The sequence below is a fragment of the Harpia harpyja genome, chromosome 1 (assembly GCF_026419915.1).
Source record: "Harpia harpyja isolate bHarHar1 chromosome 1, bHarHar1 primary haplotype, whole genome shotgun sequence".
Taxonomy (NCBI): Eukaryota; Metazoa; Chordata; class Aves; order Accipitriformes; family Accipitridae; genus Harpia; species Harpia harpyja.
Genome location: NC_068940.1, coordinates 2,582,247 through 2,610,060, shown reverse-complemented (window position 1 = coordinate 2,610,060; position 27,814 = coordinate 2,582,247). Strand labels below are relative to the sequence as shown.

General features: G+C 36.7%; 1 protein-coding gene across 8 annotated transcripts; it reads left to right on the top strand.

Annotated features, from left to right (window-relative positions):
* The first annotated feature begins 2 nt into the window (after positions 1-2).
* BRD9 (bromodomain containing 9) lies at positions 3-27,377 on the top strand. 8 transcript variants are annotated; one of them, XM_052798008.1, is made up of 18 exons: positions 3-166; positions 734-954; positions 2,706-2,838; positions 4,547-4,607; positions 5,507-5,651; positions 9,707-9,817; positions 10,683-10,795; positions 12,900-13,028; positions 13,864-13,996; positions 16,361-16,436; positions 18,232-18,327; positions 19,104-19,236; positions 20,020-20,131; positions 21,770-21,808; positions 22,269-22,340; positions 23,733-23,835; positions 25,493-25,660; positions 26,405-27,377. In XM_052798008.1, the coding sequence occupies exons 1-18, from the start codon at positions 94-96 to the stop codon at positions 26,503-26,505; spliced, it is 2,019 nt and encodes a 672-aa protein (XP_052653968.1). In that variant the 5' UTR covers positions 3-93; the 3' UTR covers positions 26,506-27,377. The 8 variants fall into 8 exon arrangements, with proteins under 8 accessions (XP_052653968.1, XP_052654066.1, XP_052653892.1 ...); XM_052798106.1 differs by having other exon boundaries at positions 10,680-10,795; positions 12,939-13,028; XM_052797932.1 differs by having other exon boundaries at positions 10,680-10,795.
* The last annotated feature ends 437 nt before the right edge of the window (positions 27,378-27,814 follow it).

Genomic DNA, 27,814 nt, shown 5'->3' with positions numbered 1-27,814 from the left:
GATCTTCCTCCGCGGCGGGCGGAAGGAACCGCGTCCGCCCCGAGCGCTTCCGCCGAGGGAGATAGGCCGCGGCCGGCGGGGGCCGGCTCCGCCATGGGGAAGAAGCACAAGAAACACAAAGCGGAGAAGGCGGAATGGCGCTCGGCCTCCGCCACCGCCTACAGCGGTAAGAACCGGGGGCGGGGAGGACGATAGAAGGCGGACGGAGGCGACGCGAAGGGAAGCGAAGCGGGGCTCCTCAGCGGGAGAGGCGAAGCGGGCGGCGGCCTGAGGGAGGCGGGAGGCGGGAGGCTGCCGGGGCCGGGCGAAGGCGGCTCCGGAGGGGCCTGGGGCGGGCGGTGGTGTTGGTGGGCTTTGAGACCGAGCGGTCTTGGTGGTTCCTGCGGCTGTCGGCGACGGATGGCGGTCTCTGCCCTTGCTCGGGTGATGCTTGGGTTTCACCTTCCTCTGACGAGGGTCTCGGGAGTGTTTTCCGGGAGAGGCGAGGAGTTGTTCCTTACTGCAGTTCTTTACTCCAAACCTGCAGGTTTGTGGAAAAGCATGATGCAAAATGAGCTGAACGACTGTTTCTTAACAGGGGTTTGTTAGCCCTGGCTGCTATTTTTCTCTCCAAATGTATTGCGTATTTTTTCAACCTGCAGCAAGTTCTAGTACTTCCAGAAGACGGAACAATAATTGCTGTTTGTTATCACTTCCATGTGCGTTCATGAGATGTCTTACTTTTTTGTTTTAGATTATGTGGATAAGCCTTTGGAAAAACCTTTAAAGCTGGTGCTTAAAGTCGGAGGAAGTGAAGTGACTGAACTTTCTGGGTCAGGGCATGATTCTAGTTACTATGATGACAGATCAGATCATGAGCGAGAACGACATAAAGAAAAGAAGAAAAAAAAGAAAAAGAAGTCTGAGAAGGAAAAAGAAAAGCATCTAGATGATGAGGAAAGAAGAAAGAGAAAGGTAAACTGTGATTTTTAGAATTCAGACGTACCAGTCTTCCTTCGTGCTTGCTTATCAGATCTAAAATCTGGTGTGGAGTATCAGAACTTTTTTTTTCTTTTTTTTTTTTTTTTTTTTTTTAAATCACTATTGCAAGAAGCGTATTGTTTGGAGAGAGCCCTTCACCAAATGTGGAAAACCCCTGTCTGTGTTTTGGTGTATTTCTCCCATTTAAAAGAGATATCCCTGTGATTATTTTTTTTGAACAAAGTAAAAGCTCGTTTCTTGTAACTGCTTGTTTTTCTTATTCATTTGCTTTGTCTGGAAGTATGAATAGTTCTGGTTTTAAGTTGGATGTTTTGTGTTTCAGCGAGGTCAGAAACATGTTTTGCTACCCTTTTGAGGAGCGTATTCTCAGCTTTTCAAGTAAATCTAGATTGCATTTCTGTTCCTGAGATATGCCAAGTTATTGGACATTGAAATTGATATGTTTACTCAAAACAGCTTTCTGAAATCTGATCTGTTGAGTACTGTGGTACAATAGTCTTGTTGTCTCTTGTTTAGAATAACCTGCAGGCTAGGCTTTGCGGCTTTGTTAGTAGCAAATGGTATGATCACCTTAGTTGTGTATGCTGAACCTTTAGGAGTTAGATTGAAATCAGCAAGAAGAAGACGGTACAGTTACCTGTACAGTTTCATTTTAATGGTATTTCTTTTATGTACTAATGATTCTCTGACCTCTCTGCTTTTTGATTCTCTTCTGTCATGTAGGTTTACTATTCTCCTATGACAGTTTTTTGGTACTACTTTGTATGTGTGTATGGCTAACATCTGTCATTTTGAATTGATTTATTTGTTAGGCTTGTATTACATGAAAGTGATATATCTTGTAGGATTTTTCAGAAGCTCTTGAATACAAGGAAAATTTTCTTAGTACAAACATTTTAAATGTTTCAGTTAAGAGTATGGCTGTGACTTGAAATGTAGCAAAACAGCTGTCTTTAATAGAAGATCTTGCAGCATCAAATCAAATTATTTGTTTTGCCTTTGCTAAATTGGGGGTGGGCGGGGTGGATTTTTTTTCCCCAGAACTTCATTATTAGTGCACTCAAGAGAAGCTAACGAATAGATAAGTAACAAAACTGTAGTCTGAACAAAGTTAATGAAAGTATGCTTTTCTGTGCAAACATGAATAATGACTGTGAGATTATAGGAGTGACTCAGGCATGCCTTTGCTTTGAAGCTCAGGAAGAGATCATTAATTGCCACCACTGTTACAAAGCATTTCTTATGGTTCTTTTCTAGATTGCGTACTTTATTGACTCCTGTTTAATGCACCAAACAACAAAAACACATTGATCAAAGCAGAGCTACAGACTGATTTTTACTGAATAGTAAATTAACTTCCTTCAGTTTCTGGTGTAGCTTATTATCATGCAATATAAATAAATAAATATATATATATATATGTATATATATATAAAAATAGCTTCAGTGTTTAACATTCTTTTCAGTAAAAGTACAGTAACTAATGATAGAACGATAGTATATTGAATACAAAGAAGCAAAAGCTGAACTGTATTAGTTTTAATTGGAGAAGAAAATTGAAAATGTGACAGTGCAAATGTATGCACTATTGTTTAAACCATATTATGGCTCAGGTATAGAATGAGTATTCCAAATGAAAAATCACTGTCTCTTACCTTTTGGTATGTGGGATTGCATATTCCAAGTACATTCTTCAGAAATCTGTCTTCTTCCTGCTGTGCTAGGAAGAGAAGAAGAGGAAAAGGGAGAAAGAACAGTGTGACACTGAAGGAGAAACTGATGACTTTGATCCTGGGAAAAAAGTGGAGGTTGAACCTCCTCCAGATCGTCCTGTCAGAGCATGCAGAACTCAGCCAGGTGAGCAGTCTGAAAAATTAAATCACCTTGGGTGTTTCTAAAAGCACGCACAACAAAGCTTTTGGCCAAAGGTACCAAAATGTAAAATTTCCATGAGGATTTGCTGAAATCTAGAGACCTTATTTTTTCCAACATTCAGAACTTTCTGCTATCTGAAAAGTCAATATTCCTCTTGGTGCTTTTGGGTTTTAGTATGTTTGTTTTCATGTGGCTGAACTTGCCAAGGACATCTGTCTCTGGCTTCTGTTAATTGGCAGAGTAAAGCTACTATAAAAGTATTACTGTGCGTAGTGTTCACCTAATTCCTTTTCCTTAGCATTTACAGAACAATGGTCAGAATGTCTGAAACAAAGTTTTGCTCAGTTCAAGAGAAAAGAATCTTGCAGAGACTGCTTAGCTGTTGTTATGGTCTTTTTTTATAACCTATGTGGAATTTTAATTTTAGTATCTCTATTTTCATCAAAAGTATGGCAGTAAGTTGTGATAGGGTGTCTCTAAAGACCATAGTCCCCCCCAGTTTTCATTTACCAATCTTTAATTCTCATCACCAGCCAAAATACTTACCAGTTGCGTGTGGTAACTTCTGCATGTTTAATCCCTTCAGATTTTGTCATGCTTTCTCTGCCTGTAGCCATTGCTTGATAGTTAAATCTCAACATTATCCAGTGGAAACTTTTACAAGAATTTTCAAATACATCATGATCTCGCTACACATATGCCTGGAAAAGGAACTTAGTAGCAAAAAGTTGGGTCTTTGGAACACTGCCCATTGACTGGTCAAGTAATGTATTGAGGAATTTTCTATTTATGACTGCACATTAAATTGAGAAATGGTGTCCATCAACTGTCAAGGTGACCTGATAGGGGTAACTGAAATTTTCTGGTCAAAGCTACATGTCTCTGGAGCCTTGAAAAACTAACAAGCTAAAACCTGCTCTCTATATTGACAAGGCTTCTATTTTCATCGCTTGGGAAATGTCGTTCAAAAGCATAAAAATTACCTTACCTCTTCTGGTTAAGAAAGAAAATGTCTCTGCATTATGATGTTGAAGAGTTGGAGTTTTAATTCTAGATTTCAGCATGCTGCTGCTTTAGTTTTTCAAACTTCACATTAAAGCCAGTCTCTCTGATGTATGTGCGTGGAACAGGTAATAAACTTGTAGTGTTTATTGCTTAATCTGTACAGGAAGTGAAATTGTAATCAGTACCTCTCTCGGTACAAATCTGCATCTATTTGTCACTCTTCTTTTTGATTGAAAAGATTCAGAGAAGCTAATTGCATGCGTGTTATGGTAAAGAAACCATTAAAATTGAATGGATAACGTGTTGCAAGAAAATGGATTTCCCAACTGCAGTATATGAGGAACCAAGTTGCACTTTTCTTTTCCTGTAAAAATACATAACGCCTTACTTGCACCTTGTTAATACATTTTCTTACAACTACTAGACTTAGCATTACAGCTGATTTAACACCTACTAGTTTCTAATGTGATTAAAACTCAGTAAGTAGTAAAGGAGAAGAAATAGTTACTGTATGCTTAGAAATCTGATGTGCTGCTGCTTTGAAATCCATGTCTCATTGACCTTCAGATCAGTACAAGCTGTAATTGTAGTTAAGCTTTTTCTGTCTGGTATTTATCTTTTAAAATGAATAAATATACCTATATTGTTTCATTGCACTTACCTGTGTTTCCATCTCAAACTGCAGCTGAAAATGAGAGCACACCGATCCAGCAGTTACTAGAACACTTCCTTCGCCAGCTTCAGAGGTATTGAGCATCTTGTATCTACAGCTGTGTCAACAGATTCTAATGCATATTTGTATGTGTTACTTTACACAACTTCTTATCTTGGTTTTCTGTTTGAAAATAGTGCCTAAAGACTGGCTGTAATATGTTTGGTAACCTTTGTAACCATGTCGGACCTGGTGGTTTTTAAAGATTAGTTGAGGAAAGTTATTACCAACTATGCAGTTCTAGATTTTGGTGGGGAAGTGTTTTGGGCAGGGGGTACGTTGCCATTATAAATTTGTTAAATATTAATGACTTAATTTATGAATTAAAAAACAGTTCTGAATTTTAATAGTTTAAAAGAGTGAACTGTTCTCATGAAATTTTTATTCTGTGTCCTCTGTCGGATACCAAAGCAAGTTTATACCTGCTTACTTGATAATCCTCTTAATTTGGAGAGGCTTTTTATTTTATTGTTTTCCATAAGATTGTTAACACTGTACCTCATGTTTTAAAAAAAAAAAAAATTAATTTTCCTTTTTTATTACATAGCAATAAGCTGAATTTGGAACTAATTTGAAAATATTAAACATTGTAGTTATTGTTAGAGGACCTCATAAACAAGAAGAATTGAAGAGGTTATTACTCAGTGAAGCCAAAAGACCCATTTGAAGTGTAGATAGAGACACAGAAAGCATACAAGAAATAATTAAGTAATTCAAGAACTAGCTGAATCTCTTTCAGAAAGTCTACATATGCATAATCGAAATTCTCTCCTGTATCAGGAAATTTTTTAAATGTGCTTCTGTTTTATGAGAGTGCGTTTAGTGTTTTTTCTTTTTAAGTAGTACTATTCTTTTTATACCATGAATGTGGTATAAAAACAATCATAATTTCGTTTGCTGATATAAATCTAAATGTATTGTTTTTATTTTTAGGAAAGATCCTCATGGGTTTTTTGCTTTTCCAGTCACGGATGCCATTGCTCCAGGATATTCCATGATAATAAAGCACCCCATGGATTTTGGTACGATGAAGGAAAAAATTGCAGCAAATGAATACAAATCAGTCACTGAATTCAAGGTGAATTAATAGATATTTAGTTATTTCAAAACTCTTTAGTAAGAAACTGAAGATTCTTTTTAACTATAGAAGCCTTTCTTACATTAATTATTTTAATATGCATTTTTTCAGAACTGAGCACTTTTGTATGTTCTGTGTGGTAGAATGGGTTTCTTGCTTTGTTTTTCACTGTGGAAGCTCTGTATTTGTCAGATTCTACTACAATCTACTACAAATTACTGTGGAAACCAAGAACATGCTCTAAAGTTCTATGGAATTCATGCTGCTAGACATAAACAGGAGTAAGACTATCACAAAGACTTAGGTAGAATTCCAGGTTCTTCAACCACTTATTTTTTATCTTTAATCATCCTGTTTTCCGTATAACTTCATTTGGAATGGTCTTTTGGCAGAAACTTACTTGGCAAATTTATTGGCAACTTGCCTTGGCTATTTTGTGTATTGCTATTGCTGTAATACTTTACTGGATGCATTGTGGTTTTACAGACAGTGCAGTAAGAAATCTTTTCATGGTATTGTCAGCTCCTGGAAGGAAAGGAGTTTTCTTTAACTGATTCATGAAGTTCTATTAGCTGCCTTCAGTATTATTGTTTTCTAGAGTGGTGTTGATATAACAACAGACTTGGCAGAGAGGATTGGCTTGCTTCTCAGGGTTAATTTCTTCTTTTGAAAGGTCCAGCAAGGTGAGCAAAGAATGGCTTTTATTTTCTATAGGTGCTTTGACAAAGATTACTGTTTTGTTATGTATGCTTTATTTTTTGAAAAAGGTATAGAGATTTATAGGAAATAGTAAAGTAGGATTCATAATAGCATTGCCATCAGCAGTGCCTTCAGGTCTCTAAATTCTGTTGGCTCGCTGGATTGTCTTATTCAGCAACTTAAAAAGGAAGTTTGAATGGGAGCTCTGTGCCTCTATTTAGTTACAGGCAAGGTTGCAATATTGAAACTGGTTGGATAGCAACCTAAAAAAAAAAAGAAAATTGCAGTACTGTTTAGACCAACAGATTCATTTTTTTGTGAAGGACTTAGCATCTGCTGATACTCTGAGGAGCAATAAATAGTTGCTAGAAGTCTCCAGCTTACGGTGACATAGAGGTTGGACACCCTTTCTAGATATATGAGTGTACCTAGTTATGCTTATGCCTTTGTAATTCTGTGTAATACAGAAATGAAGTCTATAGGTTTTTTGACCTCTAAAACAAGGCCTGCTCAAACAATTATCCTTCATTTCTGATATACCTATTATAATCAGCTGAGGCTAGTCACAAGCCGATAAATAATCTAAGACTAGAATCCGCAAGAACCATTTGCTGCATTTAGAAGAGGGGAAATTGCTGCTGGAGATTCATCAGTTTTGCTGCTGAAAGAAGGGTCTACTTCAAAGTTGGGCAAGCAAAAGACTCTTCTCTGTCCTTTTCTGCAGCACTTCAAAGGCCATCACTAGCTGTATAGCTCACATGGTCTTCATCTGCTTTTTGGCTCATAGTTTGCTGCTCCATGTCACCTTCTCAATTTCTGTTTTTGTGATGGTGTCGTTAAGTGAAGTCAGATGGCTTAAATGCCATAGAAAGTCACAGACTCTATTCACCTACTTGCTTATATGGGCTTGATGACAACTACTAAATGATTAGGAGAGCACTGCTCTGACACCCCTGTATGGAAACAGGAAATAAAACAATTTTTTGTTGTTACAGAATCTGATCAGGATTGCAGTAGGGCAAGGTTATTTTTTGTAAGTGTTGGGTGCCAGAGAAAGTTTTAGACTTTTATGTCCAACCACAATAGTAACCTTCAAAAAATCTTTGTCTCAGCAAATCTGTTCACTGGTCTGTAAACTCAATGAGTTAACTTTTCAAAAAGCATACCATTCTGTTTGCATACACTTTTGCACATAGTCAAGTCGTCATCAAATATAGTGGACTCATGCACAAAAACCATTTGCATTTGTGTCTACAGAATAAATGAAACCTAATTGCTTGAACAATTGTTGTTTAAATATTGAAAAGTTATTAAGAGATAAAAATACATTCTTAAATCAGGTGCCAGTTTAATTTGTTAGGATCGAATTTGTGAAGTGCCCGGAAAGACTACTGCATGAATCTTGATTATTGATTTGCTAACTTCAGAAATTTTCAGAGGCATATAATAATGTCATCTTAATTCAGTGTTTCATAGAGCTTCTAATAATGCTTTCTGTGCTTTACAGATCAGTAGCATGTGACTAGAAAAAAGGCACCCTAGAAAAAGTTTTTACAATCTGCAACAAATTTTTTTGGTTCTGTTTACAGTGAACTGTGTTGCACCTTTGTTTTGGGACGCCAGGTGCCCACCAAAGCCGTTCTATCACCCCCCCCCCCCCTCAGCTGGACAGGGGAGAGAAAATATAACAAAGGGCTCGTGGGTCGAGATAAGGACAGGGAGAGATCACTCAACCAATTACTGTCACAGGCAAAACAGACTCCACTTGGGGAAAATTAATTTATTGCCAATCAACCAGAGTAGGGTAATGAGAAATAAAACCAAAGCTCAAAACACCTTCCCTCCACCCCTTCCTGGGCACAACTTCACTCCCGGATTCTCTACCTACCCCACACAGTGGCGCAGGGGGATGGGGAATGGAGGTTACGGTCAGTTCATCACACGTTGTCTCTGCCGTTTCATCCTCTTCAGGGGCAGGACTCCTCACTCTTTTCCCCTGCTCCAGCGTGGGGTCCCTCCCATGGGAGACAGTCCTTCACGAACTTCTCCAGTGTGGGTCCTTCCCACAGGCTGCAGTTCTTCACGAACTGCTCCAGCGTGGGTCCCTTCCACGGGCTGCAGTCCTTCAGGAGCACGCTGCTCCAGCGTGGGTCCCCCGCGGGGTCACAAGTCCTGCCAGGAAACCTGCTCCAACGTGGGCTCCCCTCTCCACAGATCCACAGGTCCTGCCAGGAGCCTGCTCCAGCGTGGGCTTCCCACGGGGTCACAGCCTCCTTTGGTTGCTCCGGCGTGGGGTCCTCCCCAGGCTGCAGGTGGAGATCTGCTCCACCGTGGACCTCCCTGGGCTGCAGGGGGACAGCCTGCCTCACCGTGGTCTTCCCCACGGGCCACAGGGGAATCTCTGCTCCGGCGCCTGGAGCATCTCCTGCCCCTCCTTCTGCACTGACCTGGGGGTCTGCAGGGCTGTTGCTCTCACATGTTCTCACTCCTCTCTCCGGCTGCTGTTTCTGTGCCCCAGCAACTTTTCTTCCCTTCTTAAGTATGTTCTCCCAGAGGCGCTACCACTGTTGCTGACGGGCTCAGCCTTGGCCAGCGGTGGGTCCGTCTTAGAGCCGGCTGGTATTGGCTCTGTCAGGCATAGGGGAAGCTTCTAGCAGTTTCTCACAGAAGCCACCCCTGTAACCCCCCTGGCTACCAGAACATTGCCACACAAACCCAATACAACTTGCATCAGTAAAAATTACTTGAAATTATGTGTGACAGATAACCATTCAAAGGAGAAGACAAAATCAGGCTTGGCTGTTCTGTTTTTTGTTGCATGTGATGAGCATCTAGAAGACTGTTTCTTACACTTTGAAGTTTTCTTTTTTTGTTTTTGTTTTAGTGCAAGCGACTGAAGAAGCGGTCAAATTACTAGAATTAAAATTATATGTAAGACACTTTGTATCTTTCTGATGTCATTGTATTTTTCGAGTCTGTTCTGATTTAGAAGGTGGGAAAAACACTAAAAAGTACTTACCTTGGTACCTCAGTCCTATTAATTTCTCCATTTCTTCTCTTTGGTCCATTTGTATAAGGAGGAAATGTTACATCTGGCATTCAGGGAAAAGTTGTGCGGTTTGGGTTTTTTTTATAACCAAAAAGCCAATTCCAAACAAAAGTGAGCATCTTGAAGAAGCAAAAAGGGCTCAAACCTTTGCAATTCTGTGTGACCTTTTGACTTGCATTTACTCCATGAGCCCGCTGCTAAAATATTGCTGTGTTCTTCACAGAGCTGCTGTGATGGATTGGTATCTTCCAGTCATTTAACAAAGGAATTAAAAATTTTAACAGTTCTTTTGTTTTGTATTTTACAGGCAGATTTTAAACTGATGTGTGATAATGCAATGACTTACAACAGACCAGATACTGTTTACTACAAGCTAGCCAAGAAGATACTGCACACGGGCTTTAAGATGATGAGCAAAGTAAGAGAACTATTAAAAACAAAAAGCAGAAACTCTTCGGGCTGTGGGGGTGGTGTGGAGTGGTGCGTTGTCATACTTAAAAGGAACATAATAAATAACAATGATAAATGTTATTTCATCCATCTGTGATTAATTATAGCAGTGCCTGTTAGTGCTGCTGTATTTAAGGGCTTGATAGCATTCTTGTTGTAACCATACCCTTATTTCTCAATTTTATCTGCACCACGGAAGTCTGTAGGAGCTTCTTCCACCGGCCTCAGTGGAAGCAATTAAGATCCATGTTTATAAAACCCAGCTGTAAAATACTGCTTCTGGCTGAAACTTTGAAAACAAGATCTCTTTTAAGTTTTATTTCTGCATAAACAAGAAAGCTCTTTTTTTTTTTTTTTTTTAAGGTGGTGGGTGTAGGGAAGGTTTCAGGGGTTTCACAGATGCGTGCGTGCAAACACACTTTTTACTCATACAGTTGTTGGCTTGTAAAATGAAGTTATTTTGGTGAGCTGCTCTGTGTGTGTGCGTGTGTGCGCGTGTGCATGTGTTGCAGTTATGGTAAGTTTTGCGTAAAATAGGCAGTTGTCTTTGCATATGCAGTTTTGTTTGTTTGTTTGTTTCTCTCTTGATAGTTGGGCTGCAGAAATTCTGATGCCATGCTACCATGACCAAATCATGTTGCATCGCCATTGGAAACGAGGCATTAAGAACAAAATAAGGCCATGGCCATTCCCATCCCATCCCATTATCATAGCATCTTGGCTATGAGGGAAAGGTTAAGTCCCTGCCGCTCTGTCCTTTCTGATTCTAGGAACGGCTGTTAGCTTTGAAGCGCAGCATGTCGTTTATGCAGGACATGGATTTTTCTCAGCAGGCAGCTCTTTTGGGTGATGAAGACACAGCAGTTGAGGAACCTGTCCCTGAAGTTGTTCCTGTACAAGCAGAGACTACCAAGAAATCCAAAAAGCAAAATAAAGAAGTTATTAGGTAAAGGTTTTAATGGGCATGCTTACTGGTTTGTTGCAGCTTTTGTAATATTAGACAGCAGCAAAGAATTGAGCAAAAAAACTCCTTTCAGCCTTTCTCCTTGTGGTCAATAGGATAAATGGGCAATTTTATTGTATTTTATTTGTTTGTTTATTTATAGAACTAGTTTAATAACACAGTGATTCCCAACTTGAAACAAACAATTCAAAGAATCACTGCATATTCTTTTAAACACTTACAGTTAATGTATATATAGCTATTTTTATCCTTATTTATATCTATGTTAAATAATGAGAGTTTCTTCTCATGATGCTTTGAAATGTACTTTCATTTTTAACATAGCCACAAATACCTTTTGCATCTTGTCCTTTTTTGTAAAATGATTGACTGTTCAAAACCTAACAGGATCTTTCTGGCAGGCAAAGTGGCCCCAGATCAGTAAATGATTTTATTTAACTTAGTCTTATCTGGCAGGTTGTAGAGATACAGGATATTATTTCTGGAGCAGATGATAACATCTTCCCAATGAAATCTTACTAAGCTTCTTCATAAAATACACTGCTAGTGCAATAGCTGTCTTCCAGCTAATAGGCACCCCTGTGTTGCAAAGTCATGTTTTTATAGTTAAAATCTATTTTTAGTCTAACTAAAGGGTTTTATTTTCTATTTTATGAGGAGATTTTAGCGGAAACTGTGATTTACAAGCAAAGTGTGTTGTTCGGTGTACTTACTTAGACGTCCTAGGATAGATGGTGAATTTAAATTGTAAAGCATTATATCAAGTGGAATTTTATGAAAATAAAACTAAGAGCATTACTAGGCATGTCTTAAATAATCTGATCATGTAGATATGTTCTGCAGGCTTCCTTCTTAAACATCCAAAGTAAAAAAGTGAAATGTAACTTGTTATTCCAAGTTCATGCTCCCTCATTTTTGTTAAAAGTGAACTTTAGAGTTCTAATCAGCCACATTTTTTTTGTTACACTTCAAGCATTTTTGTAATCCTGCTTAATGTCTGATGGAAGTAGTAGTATTTTAATGTAGTTGTTTTGTGGAAATAGGAGACTGCAACATGTATCTTCAAAAACAATTTTAAACTGAGTAATTTTTTTCGCTGGAACTATTCTAATGTCAGCATACAGAAACATATCTGTTGCTGTATCATGGAGAGTTATCAAGGTGCAATTTGTTCTTTGTTTAATGGATTGTGTATAGGAATTAACTGAAGGTACCTTTCTGTAAACAAGACTTGACTGGGGGGGAGGTGGTTTGGGTTTTGTTTGGTTGGTTTTTTTAAAAGATGATGATTTGGTTTGTATGGTGCCCAGAATAATAGATTTTCTCTTCTGATTAATTTTTACATAAACTCCATTGCAGGAGTAACTTTGTACTTGGCCACTTTTTCTGTGCTCATCTTCAAATACAGATAGCTAACAGAGCAAGAAATTGAGACTGCCAAGCAATATACTACTGCTCTGTCTTTAATATCTACCTTAACATACAATTCAGCTAGTTAAACATAACTGACCTTTAATTTTATCCTGATACCAATTTCCTTATAATAAGTTGTGGTATAAATTTACTTTCCTGTTCTTTTCAATGTCTTTGTAACTGTAGTAGTTGGAATTAATTTGTTTTTTCTAATTAACTTGACCTTTTAAACACTTGTATTTTGGCATCAGTAAGATAGATGTTATTCTTTTTGATGTACAATAAGAGCTTTGGGGGGAGAATCGAACCTAACAGCAGATACTTTTGCCTTCGTATTTCACAGTTAAAAACAGAGAGGGAGCTGAAGTCAATGTTTGCAAAGTATTAAAGCAGTTTAGACCTCTATACCGTAGTTCAAAAAGTGACTTGATCACTTGGACATCCTAATATCTAAGTAGTTTTTGAAAATGTTGTCCAGGATGTTGCAACCTTCTGAACATTCTTGCAAAATTCTTGTCCATGAAGTATTCTGTAGAGTGTGATAGAAAGTGTCAGTTGTTGAGGAGTTTCCTGCTGTGTACACCCTTTCTTAAAGTTTCAATGAAACAAAAATCGTATAACACATTTGTCTCATAATAGTATGATCCTGTGATCTTTTTATTGTCTTTAATAGCAAAACTTTCTTGTGTATCGGATCTGAATCTCTATACAGAGAGAAATTCTTAGCTAAGCAAATGGAAGAAGATAACCCACGAGAGAGAAATGGATTTGGTGTGAGGAGATGCTCTACCCAGTACCTAAGGTGTTTGGCCCTAGTGTCTAATGTCCATATAATGCCCTGAAAGATTTTGATGTACAAAGTTTATTTTAAATATATAATATAATGAAGACTGCCATGTCCTATGATATCTTCGCACTTCCCCTTATAATACTACCTTTCTCTGATTTTATGTAATAGCTAAGATATGTCCTGTTCCATCTTAGGTATGCTTGTTTGTTATGTTTTTACTGTTTTGGTGCTTTAATGAAAAGGGATCTACTGAAAGATAAATGTTAAATTCTGTAATTTAAATAAGGAGGAATGGCGTGATTGATACTGATTACGAATACTAATTGCCAATATTAACAAACACAAGAATTAAAGGACTCCCTGTTAGACTGGGAGCAGTGTCCTACTTCTACAAGCAACTAAATGTCATAATACTCATAAATGCAGCCTGTTGGGTTTTTTTCTCAGATCAGAGTTACACAGTCTCCATTCCTTCATCATGTAATTTCTTTTCTGCATTTTTCTATTTGGAATTTGTGAAAATAGCATATTCACGCATGTGGGAGACTAAGGACACATACAGCATTCACCTTGTATTAATGTAATTTTACTCCCAATCTCCATTTTGTAATACTTCCTTTATTTTCATCAAGGTACAGAAACAATTAAGTTTTTGAAGTTTGGTAGTTTTCAGCTTCTGCTGCAAAACTTCAGTTTCATAATATGATTATAATTCCACTTAAATGCTAAAGTAGACTGACACTGGGAGAGAAGTGGGACTGGTTGTTTTATTTAGCAAACCCAGAATTCAGCCCTTTGTTTTGTTTTAGCTTTTAATTTCTACAGCTACTCCTCTTCTCTTTCTTAGTTGCATATTTGAACCTGAGGGAAATGCGTGCAGCCTGACAGATAGCACCGCTGAAGAACATGTCCTGGCACTAGTGGAACATGCAGCAGATGAAGCTCGGGATAGGATCAATCGATATCTACCCAACAGCAAGGTATACTGCACAACAAAGTTCACAATTCCTTTTTGTGTCTGACTATTGAATGCTTTGTCTCATCTTAGGAAATAGACTTCAGTATTAATGTTTTCTGAGACTAACATTTAGGATGTATGCTTTGTGTGGAATACCAATGTGACAATTGTCTATCATTTAGTTCCCACTGAAGCCCATTGTAGGGTGTCCTAAATGGATCTCAAGTTGTACGGTGTGTTGAACTTCTTTAGAAATTCACTTGCAGAAAACAGTGAAATGTTGCTCAGTCTTGAATCTGGCTTCCTTAATTCCAACCCTTAGCATTGAAAGTGATTAAAATAGCATCATGCTATTTTTATTGTTGCAACCTCAGAAAAAGCAAACTTTGGCATAGGTTGAAGGGTTATTAGGATTTCTGCCCCCAACCTAAGGAATTCAGGAATTTTTTAAGTGTTAAATTACTGTTTTCAATGAGAAGTCCAGAACCTCTTGTAGTTTTGTACCTACAAGTAGTAGCTGTTCAGCTATAGTACGTTGTTGCGTGCGTACAAAATACGGACGTCTTTCAGTGACTAGGAGAAGATAGCAGTAGTTTGTCCATGTTGGAATTTTGGACAGTGCTAACCACAGGTTTGATCATCTTGATCGTGATTCTGATGCTGTTCCATGTGTTTGGTTTTTGTGCTGTTCCAAGAGTTGGAAGGAAAAGCTCAGTGATACCGTTAGTGCAGTTTCCTCAGCACGATCCGTTTATGGGCTGTGTTTTTCTTAGGTATGTGATAATACTGGATTCCTTCATTACTTCATGCTAGGGTTGGACTGAATGCTACAGACATTTGCTAGAGGCCTGTGTTGACATATGTTTATTCTGTTTTGCTTGCATCGTGTGGAGTCTTATGACCACCTTTGTCATCATTTCTCATTCTGTCACATACTCTAGTGACCACTGCAATCAAAAAAAGAATGAGGATGTTGCTACATCCTGCATTTTCCACCTATTTTTTAACAACTGTTGCAGAAGAAACTCTTGCTTTGAAGCATTAGTGGTAGCAGTTGTGTCTTCAAACTTAAATGTCTATTTCTTGGACAATGGCCCTTGTTATGCAGTCACCTTAGGCTCAACTGGGTTAGGAAGTAAAGCCTCAAAGACCAGTGGGAGAAGGTTTAGCTTCTTCAGTATATTTCTGTTTCTTTAGATAATTAGACGACTTGCTAGGATTGAAGGCTATTTGAGACCTCCAAAGTAAGGGTGGCTTTTTAAAAACCCTTTAAAGCAATACCAGTCTTCTGCTATGTGCTAGCTTTACTGAAAAGGCCTTTCATGCTGATGCAGTCAGTTTTGCAGTGTTCAAGAAACAGTTGTTCTAGGTGTGCAGCTCTTAATTGTCTAGGCTGTTAATCAGCTAGACAACCCGCTGCAGATCCCACTGAATCTAGGTAACACTGACACATTCTTAAGAGTTCAGCCGTTGTTAACTTTTGCCATCAGTTGAAGGTATCGATCGTGTTTATTCCTTTTCCAGCATTTCTCACCTCTATTTTTATTATATGCCAACATTAGCTTTGGCCTTATGTATTGAGAGTTTTAAACTTTTTAAGAGGGAGGGGAAGAAAACAAAATAGGGGAGAGGTTTATTGTTCAATTTACTTGAAAGTATTTACTAGTATTTCTTTAGGGAGAGCATAGTTTTCATTTTCCGTCTTTCCTGAGAAGTTACAGTCTTTTTTGCACGATTCATGTGTACTCAGTTTCTGACATCAGCTTAGTTTGTTGCATCAGTTCTGGCTCTATCTTTACAGACCCTAGTGTGTTCTATTGTCTTTCACATCTCTGGCTGTCTTTTTAGCATTGTGTTTGTGTGCTCTGCTATGTCTGTCACGGCACTTCTTCCTCTTTAAGAATTTGATAGCGTGTTCATAAAAGTACTTGTAATTAGAGAAGGTTGTGGGTGAGATACGAAAACAAGCAGTTCAGTCTAGATTTGAAAATAAACAGCGAGGTAGATTGTGGATAGGAGTTGCAGTTCTGCTTCTAAAAAGAAAGTGTGTTCTAGGCTTGGCAGTCAGAATGCCTGGCTCCATACTAATTATAATGGAATTGTTTTTGTTTTGGATGAATTCTTTGGATCTGATTTAGGAAGATGAATAAGGTGTTGTATATATGACATACGAACTTTTACTCCTAAGTCTTCTGTTCTGAAGCATTTGCTAGGTGGTGATAAATAGCTGTGACCCAAGATTCTCTGTATTAAAAAGGGAATACCAGAGTGTGGGATCTGAATACAGCTAAAAATGGTTTTTATAGTTTTCTGTGTAAGTGAGCAACTCCTTGAGTTTGGACTGTTTTGAGTGATTGCTTCTGTATCTTTGTGGTTCTATTTACAGATTGGTTATCTGAAAAAAAATGGAGATGGAACTTTATTATTTAGTGTAGTAAATTCATCTGATCCAGAAGCAGAAGGTAAATGCCATAATCTTTCAAGAAAACGTTTGTAATGTTCAATGTTCTAGCAGATTTTGAAGTCTTAACAGTACATACAGATCCTGCGTAGTATAGATGAGGGGGGGGGTTGTTGTTTTTGGGGTTTTTTTTTTTTAAATTATTCCCCAAACCATTTTCCCCAACAGCTATATTTAGTATCTCCAGTATAAGATGTTTCTCTTTGCCTTTCAAATTTTCACTCTTCTTCTACTGATGCTAACAGTAAGAAGGTAAAATAGTATCTGTTTATAAGCACTTATACATTGCTAGAACTTTATAGAGAACTTGGAAGACAGGCTTTTGCTCCAAGTACCCTGTAGTGTTAAAATCTAATAGACAAAAGGTGAAGGAAAGTGCTTTAATCCTATGTAAATGTGCAGTGCACAGATGTAAATTCAGAATTGTCTTTCTTAATTTCCTAATTTAAATTATTAGCTACATTTCAGTTGTAAGTTAATTAGGTTTTGCTTAATTGTTTTTCTTTAGTTCCTTGATCTTTTCTGTGGGTTTTTGTTTGTGTTAGTACTATACAATATAAATATTGTCTTATGCTTTCCACTTGTTTTAGTTTTGAGCTCAAAATGCAGAAGTTTTGAAAGTTTGTAATGAATGAAATGTCATAGTCTTTATGCTGCTGTATGTCATATTGATTTAGCACTTCCTTCTCTGCACCTTTTGAGATTGGAATTAATTCACAGCTTAGCTATTGTTGCTCTGATGAATGCATGAACCCTTTTGACTAGTCACATTTCTGTTGATTTTTTTGTTTCGGAGATACAAGCCTGTAACTCTACTACTGTCTAAATTTTCATTTGGAATTTTTCTGGAATGAAATTGAGCATCTCAGCTGCCATCATGCCCTTACCTATTTCTGAAAAAAGTAGTAAAATTACTGTGATTTAATACATCTGAAATCATGCCACTGAAGATTTAGACAGTGATGATAATGGGAGCAGAGCAGGCTTCTGCTGTGTGCTGTAAAGTACTGTACTGCTTCCTGATGTTTCTGTGCTCCAGAATCTTTTTTTGATTGTTTGTGTAGTTAATACTAGTTACACTGAATTTACAGCTAATAGTATAATCTGAATTTTTGTTGTAGTTTGTTTTTTGTTGGTTTGGGGTTTTTTTAATCCTAGTAAGGTTCTAGGGATAAACTTGCTTTCTGTTGTTCAGTAATTGAGCATAATTACTATTAGGTTCCAGAACAGCCAGAGAGATTTCAAATAACTGGAAGTGTCCTAAATGTTGTTGGGACTTTTTTTTTTTTTTTATTTTAAAAGCATATTCCAAATTATTTGAGCTGTTTTAATTAAGCAGTTCTCAGACCTTTAGAAGAAAGAAATATTGCTATAGCCATAATGGTAATTATCTTAACAAGGTTCTTTACATGGTATCTGGGTTTCTATAGACAAACTACCACTTAGTCAACAGAAGAAATTGCTTTTATCACTTCATAATATCTGGATCTTGAATGTTTGTGAATCAGCTAGTAAAAGAATTTCAGATGCTGCTGTATACTTTAAAAGTGAAATAACTAAGCAAGCCATAGATCTTGTGAATAGGAGATGGAAACATATTTACAGCATCTATTTGAAATTTAAATGGAGAACCTGAATTACACTACCTATCCTTAAAGTACAGATTAAAAGACATTTAGCCTTTATGGTAACTGCAATGTTTTAAAATTGCAAAATCTAAATATTCACCATAAATAAATTTTAAACATTAAAAGTTTTTCTAAAAATTATTGCCTTCTTTTAAATCAAATTATTAGAGGAAGAAACTCACCCAGTGGATCTGAGTTCACTGTCAAGCAAATTATTACCTGGCTTCACTACACTGGGCTTTAAAGATGAACGAAGAAATAAAGGTAAATACCAAAGAATATGTTTTAACTTTGTGTTAATTAGATGTTTGAGCCATTTCTTGATATAAAATAATTTCAGATTATACCTGTCTCCAAAAGAAAGTTCACTTGGTTATTTCTGTAATATACAATTATTCCATTTACAGCAGAATGCAGTTTTAATTAAATTGACTTTTTTGCTTATTAAACATAACTTATTTAGGAGTTTATGGATTAATGTTTTGCCTTAGTGCTATAGCCACACTAGAAGCTTTCCAATAATGGTACTCCACTTTCTCTGGAGGAGATAATTTTTCCTGAGCAACTGCGCTTAAAAGTTGAGAAAAGAACCTTTTGGTCATTTGCATTTTTGTATCATATGACAAGGATTTCACAAACTGTGGATTTTTTTTCTAGTATTATTGACATTTTTCATAGTTTTTAATCTGCTCTCCAGAAACTGACTGGCAAACAACAGTGAAGTAGACATGTGCAAAAAGCAGAAATATAAAAGCAGGTGGGGGGATGAATTTTTTTTGTGGGAGTGGGGTGGTTAACTAGTTCTTTATTTTCCAGTAGTGTAAGTACGTTTATTTATATGGTTAAAATAGTTGCGCTGATTCTAGAGTCTGGAAGTGTCCTTGAGATAATTGCTCTTGATTTCAGTTGGAGAAAAAAATACACTGCACTTTCTGTATCTGTTTCAGAAAACAAAATCTTTTTTTTTTTTTCTTTTTCCCCCCAAGTCATCTTCTACACTTGAGTTAATCATTTGCCATCTCTTTCTTCTACCTGTCTAGTAACCTTTCTTACAAGTGCTAGTACAGCACCTTCCATGCAGAACAATTCTATATTTCATGATCTGAAATCAGATGAAGTGGAACTCTTGTACTCAGCATATGGTGATGAAACTGGGATACAGTGTGCCTTAAGGTAAGTGCTTCCTTATTAGGAGGCCTACCTTCTCATAGCAATTTTATGAAAAGCAGTTTGGACCAAATGTCAACTAGGAGCCTCCAAATCCTGATATTTTTAAAATAAGTTTTAGAAAAAAATAACTCACTATAAAACTTGAAGCTAGCTTTCATCCTGGTTGGTTGGGTTTTTTGGGGGGTTGGTTTATTGGGTTTGGTTTTTTCCCATTTGCACTTTTAAGTTACCCTGTTTTATTGCAAGGCTGTTATGGATCTTGCTATTAGGGCCTTTGACCACAGGATATTGTAGGTCGCTAAAGATTTAGCGTTTTGCTTTAAACCCAGCAGTAAGTAGGTTTCGATATGCAAGTAATAGATTTCAGTGACTTTAACACAGTGATATTTTTCAAGGAGGTTCAAAACAGAAGTACTTGAAAAGGAAAATGCCACTTTTCATTAAATTTTTAATTTTGGAGGGAAAGAATTAATCACAAGCTTTTTGCTTCTCTGTGCTTTTTTTTAAACCCACTACCAATGATAGTTCACGTGAAAATTTGCTGGTAGTTGTGAAAAACAAGTTTGCACGTACACTTACTTCCATTTGAAAAAAAAACCCCCAAAAAACCAACAACCAACCCTTCCTGAAGGCCTTAATTACTTTTCTGAAGAACCATAAAAAAGTAAAAGAACAAGGAAAAAGTAGGTGTAATGCAGCATAGTTGGGGAAAACGATATTACAAGTTGAAATATTTTTTACAAAAGTAAACATTTTCTATAATGCTTATATCTCCATTCCTATTAGCTTACAAGAATTTGTGAAGGACGCTGGAAATTACAGCAAGAAAATAGTAGATGATCTTCTGGACCAGATCACTAGTGGAGATCATTCCAAAACTATTTATCAGCTAAAGCAGGTGTGTCCTTGATGCACAGAAATGTCACAAGTTCATCAAAACAAGAACAGGCCTGTTTCTGTTTTTTAATGTAGTATGAGATGCTTTGTTCCACTGTCAGTTTAAGCAGTGCAGGCTTAGCTGTTCATGCAACCATGCAGTGAACCAAATTAGAAACTGAATTAATCAGCAGACAAGTAATCTTTTTCTTTTCTTCAGCAAGATCAATTCTCCAATGTGGTTCACTATGTGACTGCAGAAAGGAAGAGGCAGGGGGGTGCAAGATAGCAGTGGGGAGAAAGGGCCAACCAACTGAATGGTGTTTGGGCAGCCCTGTCACTCAATGTCATGATATGTATCTGCTTCTGAGTTATATTGCAATGCTTTCGTTAAGGATTTTTTTTTTTTTCTTAAGTGCAAAATATATTCCTTGTGGAAGGATTAATTATTTGGAACATTGAAATAATGTTGGAGAATAGATTAATACCATTGTACAGGTATCTGTTACCCAGCAGTGCTAACTTCTAAATTCATGTAGTATGTCTGAAGGAAAAACTTCTAACTTATTTCCAAAAGCACTTTACCGAGGAGATTCATACTAAGACTGGAGAAGAGATTTTTCTCAGAAGTGTATATAATTCTAGTAGGAATCTTTGTATTCCCAAGACAAAATAGACTACCAGAAACTGCAAAATTTTGTTTCATATTATCTTCACTCTGAAAACCTCTCTTAGTTTGAAATAATTGTCTGCTGTTTAAAATCATGACATTCTGAATGATTCAAGAATAAAGAAAGGGATGCGGGGGGGAGGATGGAAAATACTCGGACTTCCTGACATGGAGGAATGAGATTTAGCATAATCTCTGCAGACTTAGAAGTAGAAAAGGCTAAGTGATGTTTGGGGAAAAGGAGACAATAGAATGAAAAATACAGAGGATCCTTCAGAATTTTCTGGGTATTTTTTTTCCAGTCCCTACTGGAAAAAGATTGTATATGAAGCAGGAAGAAATGTAAAGGGTTAGTTAAAAAAAATTGGAAAGTTCAAAAAGTTCAAAAACAGTATTTTGAATATTCTTCTACATTTAGAAACGTGTGTATACAACATATTGAACTTAGTTTTAAAATAAAACATGTGCCTTTCCCTTTTTGCCATCCTGTTCTATGAATATTGTTCCAAATGAGAATTTCTGAATACCTTTCAAATGGTTAATGGCTGTTTACACTTAGAAATGCTGTTCAGTTGTGACATATGTGGATATGTACAGATTTTGTACAGTTAAATGTGTTTCAGTGATGATGTGCCATGGTGTTTTATGCTTGAGTATTTTGGGCTGCTACATTTGAGTAAGGATGAATAGCTCTAAAAGTGCAACCTTAAATGACTTGGAATCAGAAGTTACTGAAGTAATGACTAAGGTACCACACTTGAATATAAAATTCATGGGCAGAAGAAATAGTGTAAGAGGACTCAAAGATTAGTTAAAATGCATAATACTAAAATATTTCAAAACAGCAACTGTTACATTGTAATTGCATTACAGATATGTGAAAAGGTTAGCTGTCTCTCATTTTGTCTTTGAATATACTTGAAATTGTAGAAAAGAGAGGTCTCTCCCTTATGCTGAATAAAACTAATTGTTAGTATTCTTTCTTTCTAGAGACGAAACATCCCAGTAAAACCATTGGATGAAGTTAAAGTAAGTTATGCTGATACTCAGTCTGTTTGGGTTTTTTCCACTGGAAAAAGTGTCTTGTCATTTAAAGTAGAGAAAGTTATGTCCTCTGGGCTTCCAACGTTCAAATCCCTAATTTTATTTAATGTGCATCTGTTCTATATAATAATACAGAAAAGATTGGTAAGTGGAGTATATGATAAAGAAGAGACCGTTAGTTAGTCCTAAAGACGCTGTCCCAAAAGGCTGTCCTTGTTAGTTCTAAATTGTTTATACAAATGTATATGGTCACCCTTTAGGGAAGAGCTAGTCTTTATTTTTTGTGTAAAGGTTCTACGCAAGCATCACAAAACATGATAGTGTTCTGTGGTGGCCTAGGATCTGATCATGGTAAACCAGTAAATTACACAGACTTAGGAGTATTCTTAGGAAACAAGTATAAGCTATGAAATGCTAAGATCTAAAATATGATTTCGTTCTTTAGGTTCTGCCAGTTCTCATAAAAGAAGAACACAAGTTGCGTAATACCTGTCCGGATTCTTCCAAACAGATTATGGTAAAGTGATTTGTGTTTAAAAAAAAAAAAAAATGCCTTGAGACATTCATTTTGTTTCAGTGCAAGGATGTGCATGCTGCATGCTCTGAGGTTCTGAGGTAGAAGATTAAAATTATTAAGATTCAAGTATCTAGAATAAGCTTTCAGTACTTAAAATGGATTCTCTGACACTCAGTCTATTTTAGTTAGTGGCTTTGTTTGCCCTGTTGTTCTGTATTCTCTACTTTAATTCAGCATGCATAACTAAAATCTCAGAGACAGGAAGACCACTTAGGAATCTGAAAGATACTTGATCTGCTGATGAATATTTGAGGTTCAATCTGCTGTAAAAGTGGAAAAAAACCAGTGCTATTTATCAGTTTTACCACATCCATTGAAAATGTCTTTTAGAAAGTAGGGGTAAATAATGCACATCTTACGCTTTCACGGTTACTAATCAAATCTTTCTTTAAGTGGTACAGGTTTTGTCTTGCAAATTATATGTGACAACAGAAGATATGCACTGTATTCCATGGCAATTCACATAAAAATTATATAGATTACATTATAGCAACTAATAAAATTTATAGTTTTATAAATATTCCTTATATTTTGTGGAAAGGTTTGTATCTCTCTAGAAGGTGACTGGTTAAGTTAATTCATGAAAGTGCTAAGTTTCATTTTTGTATTTCTAAAAGATAATACCTGGTTGTGTATTTACCTGCATGTCTTATTCTTCCTGCTGGAATAGGCAACCTCAGAGAATTCTGTTAGAATTTGTTTTGAAGCTTAACGACTTTTACTTTGATCTCTTATTTTTTGCCATTACATAGCAGTATTGCAACAGGTATGGAAAAAACGAAATTGTTGTAGTGCAGGCTGTATTTCATTATCCAAATTTACAGAAAAAATACTTGAGAGACCAGCTCCAGCTGATGCTGTGTAGGGGGAGGCACACCTTACTGGTTTTATTAGTCACATACTAAAAATTTCAATAAATCCAGTGTTGCATTGAGAAGGTGAGGGAAAAGAGGATCTGGGAGTGGTTCATGATGGGGGATACTGATAATGCTTCCCCCCACCAGGGTTCTGCCATGGGACAGGGATGAGTTGAGCATGTAATCGAGATCCAGAGGATTCGGTAATGTTGGTTTCAACAGTCCTGGATGATGAGATGAAAGATACTTAGACTGCTGTGCAGATCCCTTGCTATTCATATGACCAGTCTGTCCTGGAACCATGTTTGAGCTGCCTGTGAGCCGCAGGTTAGCCAAGATGGTTATGGATGTTCCAGTCTCAAGTGTTGTGGTACACACTTCTGAGAGTATGGATTCATGCGTTTACCTTAAACATTAAAAAGTTATTATGACAGCTTGTCACTATTGCTAGTCTTTGTTTCTTGTATTTTAATAGGTTGGAGAATCTGCTGGAGACAGCAACACTTCTGACTTGGACTTTCTGTCTATGAAACCATATTCTGATGTATCTCTTGATATTTCTATGTTAAGTTCATTAGGTAAGTAATTAAATATACAAGCCATCAATTATGGTTTAGTTGTACCATTTAGGTAAAGTAACAGCTGGATTTGCCAAGAATAAAGATGTGTTCAAAAAGTAGTAATAAGTCTACATTTGACATGGGTAAAAGTCTAGGGCTGGTACAAGATAAATGAAACCTTGGTCTGTTTTTCCTTTGAGGTATCCATGTGCTAGCCAAGCTAACTTTTCCTGTACCACTGAAGAAACCAAAGTATTTGTACTTCACAATTTTGATAGCTTTGCTTGTTTTTTATGTGTTCATAGTAACGCAAATTTTAAGAATCAGTATGGAGCTTTGTCTCAGAAATGTTACTGCTTCATATGCTGTCTTTTGAAATAACTTGGGAAGTAGTTAAGTATGTGAAGCTCAATCATACCACCACTTGGAATGTCCCAAAACAAAAAGCAGAAGAAACTTCAGGTGTTGGAAAGACTTTACCTTCAAATAAGGCAGATGTATAGAAGTATTAGGATACTTTCAAATACACGTCTTTGATAGGTATCCTCCTTTAAATAGTACAGGAAGTAATGTTCCCATTCCTGCCGGCTGCTGAGCTGGTCAAATGTCTTAAAAAATGTCATCACAAAAAAAAAAAAATACTGCTTATGGTTTAAGATACTTGTAATTCAGAATGTGAAAGATGCCAAACTGTCTATTACAAAACATAACCAAGGTTACTGAAAGCTTAAAGAAAAAAAACATTTCTATAGATTTCTCCCATAGGTGCAGTATTCTTTGAAAAGCAGTTGTAAGCTCTGATTATGCTGTTACACACTAATTTTATTGCAGTTCAGTAAAAAATTAGTAAATATCCATTTTATAGATAATGTTTAGCCATATCAATCTTACTATGAATTTCTTGCTCCACTGAAAGCTGCTTATATTTTTCTTCTTTGATCTTTCTGTAAATAATCATACTTCTAGATAACATAGCTTCCGGAGAGAGTTTATGGCATTATTTCTTATAATTCTTGCAAAGTTAGCAAGGTCTGCATTGAAGACAGCCCAAAGAGAAGGGAAAGAGTTTATTTTCCAGCTTGAAGTTGAGGGAAATTTTTTTTAAGTCTTCAGATGAAAGAACAGCGTATGTTGGCAGATACTGGCAGTTCTTTCCAATTTTATTTGGCTTACTATAAAATCAGTGTTGCTGGAGAAGATACTGTTCTAAAAACCTTCTGTGATGGGGATTTCTTCACCTCCATAAATTACATCTTCTATTTTAACTGTATTTTAAGTTAGATATTTAAGTAATCTTTCTACTGACTTACTCTCCTTTGCTGCAAACTAAATGCATTATTTCATGTCTGAAGTTTAACAGATGAGGAAGACAAATTAAGCTCTTACAGCTGTTTAAATACCGGGAGTCAGTTCAGTTTCAGCCATTTCTCGTGGCGCTCTCCTTCATTGTCCAGTATTGCCAGATGCATTTCAACATGTGTCTCTTGAAACTGAAAACAGATCTCCAGCTGTTGCCTTTTAGAAGTGCAAAGGACAGTGCAAAGCTGACATCATTTGTGTAATAGACAACACTTGTGTTAACTTATTTTAGAATTTTTTTATAGTGACTTTGTAATTCATGAGTCAATCTGCATGTGCTAATTATGGGGTTTGGTTGGTAACTGGTGGCCCTTAGGGAAAGTGAAGAAGGAGCTTGATCATGATGATAACCATTTACATCTGGATGAAACAACTAAGTTGCTGCAGGACCTTCATGAAGCTCAGGCTGACAGAGTGGGATCCCGGCCATCATCCAATTTGAGTTCCCTTTCCAATACCTCTGAAAGAGACCAACATCATCTTGGTAAAGTTACCTGTGTCACAGAAGTTGCAATACTTCTGCTGTAATTGAAACTGGTTAAAACTTACATTCTGATTTATGTAAATCTTTGCATGAAACTACTCTGATAAAAGTGTGCTGACTACAGGATCATGTTTTAATTTTTAAATATGCATGGCAAAGGCAACTAAGAAGGCATACTTTTGACCTGCGGAATTAAGAACACTAATTGTAGTTACTTATTTTTTGATGAGGCATGATTGAAGTAATTGTGAAGTAAATTGATACTGAGTGGCAAATCCCTACGTGCACTTGAATTTTATGCTCTTAGAAATACTGAGGAGTAGATAATGTTTATTTTACTTTGGCATATGCAGCACGTAACAGGTGGGAGTCTACAATAATCTTCCAACTGTAAAATTCAGTGCTAAGACAGGATGATAGGGTTACATACCCCTTAACAGTTTGGTGCTATTTCTGAGAGGGTAGGAGATGTTGGTTGGACAATACTCAATTACATTTTGTATAATTTTTCAACTCAGAGTAATAGAATAATGACTGCTTTTTTAAAAAGCATCTAAATTACTGAAGAACCTCATAATTTCTTTTCCAAAATCTCCTGTTTAAATATCATTTAAATGTCTGTTTTGCTTTAAAATTCTGAAAGGAACATGTGAAATAATCATGCTGTTTCTATATATAAATATCTCTCCATTATTTTTCTGTACTTTTAAAGATTTTGATTTTTTGTTTCCCTGTATTCTACAGGAAGCCCCTCTCATCTGAGTGTTGGAGAACAGCAAGACATGGTTCATGATCCCTATGAATTTCTTCAGTCTCCAGAAACCTCAAATGCCACTACTAACTGATCTGACATGTACTATATATATTTTGTATTTTAATTGTATTATGTTTTTATAAAGTTTTTGTCTATGGCAGAAACCTCAATTTTGTCCTCTTTTTCTGTGAGGATTCCTGTATAGTATTATCATATATGCTGGATTAAGCAACAACAAAAAAAACCCTTATTTAGTACATCATGTTGTTAGCAATGTACCAAAACCTGCTTTTGATTTGTTTGTTGAGGGAGGTCATTGTCTACTGGTGTGTGAATCTTGACTTAAAAACAACAAATAATGTGCTAGAAAAATTTGTATTTTATAGAAATTAAAAAGTGATAACCTTCCCAGTATCACAGCAGCAGTCATTAAGTGTTTCTAGTAGAATTATCTACCAGTCCTGTTCAGGTCTTAACTTGACCGCCTTCATGGAGGAATATTTTATTTCAGCAGTGACCCAACTGCATGAATTGTGATAGTTACGTTTCCCATCTCCTAACCCTAATAACCTGTAGAAGTTGTTTCTGTTTCACCATATTTTTAAATCTTTTTAATCATGCTAGAGAATACTTAATTCGAGAGTAACAATAGTTGGTAGTTGCATTAAAATGCTCACTACGAGAATTCTACCCTGGATCTAAAAAAGATGGATGTCTTTGTGATCCCTTGTGTCTTGAAACACAAAGAAGATACAATACTTATATTTTTTAATTTGATTTGTATATTTACTTGGATGGAAAAAATACTGGATAAGGTGTGCTTTTCAGTAATTTTGAAACAAAACTTTTATAATTCAGTACTGATGTAACTGGCGGCTTTTGTACCATTGATATGTGCAAGCTGGACGAATATTATGAATTTTACAGTATTTTGTAAATAATAATAAAAATACAAAACCACTTCAGATGTTTGCAAATATCTTGTTCTTGCCAGAAGAAAATTTGCTTCCTTATCTTTACTAAGTCTGAAATACTAGGAGTTGTTGGTCTGAATTTTTGTGCTGCTTCAAAAGATAAATTTCATCGTGCCACATGTAGCCGTAAACAAAATTAACTGTGAATTTCTAGGAACCAACAAGGAAGTCTGTCAGATAACTGATGGTAAAGTCTAAATAGGAATCTCTGCTCACTCAAACTAGGTATTTGGTCTGGACTATTTTCCTCCCCCTCCGAGTTGCCTCTTCCCATCCCCTCCCTGACCCCACTCCTGAGGCATATGTGTTTTCTGTTTGGCTATGAAATGTAATTCTGTGTTCAGTCAGCTATGATACTGGCGGCTGCCTTTTCCCCTCTATGTGCTAGTTGCCTGCTCTTTCTGTTGCCACAAGTCATTTGTGGGA

Bases quoted from the DNA above. Each gene is read 5' to 3' on its own strand.
- BRD9 (XM_052797769.1), top strand. From the start codon at position 94: ATGGGGAAGAAGCACAAGAAACACAAAGCGGAGAAGGCGGAATGGCGC. The intron at 10,796-12,899 runs GTAAAGGTTTTA...TGTCTTTAATAG, and splicing joins CAAAATAAAGAAGTTATTAG to CAAAACTTTCTTGTGTATCG. The intron at 13,997-16,360 runs GTATACTGCACA...TTCTATTTACAG, and splicing joins GATATCTACCCAACAGCAAG to ATTGGTTATCTGAAAAAAAA.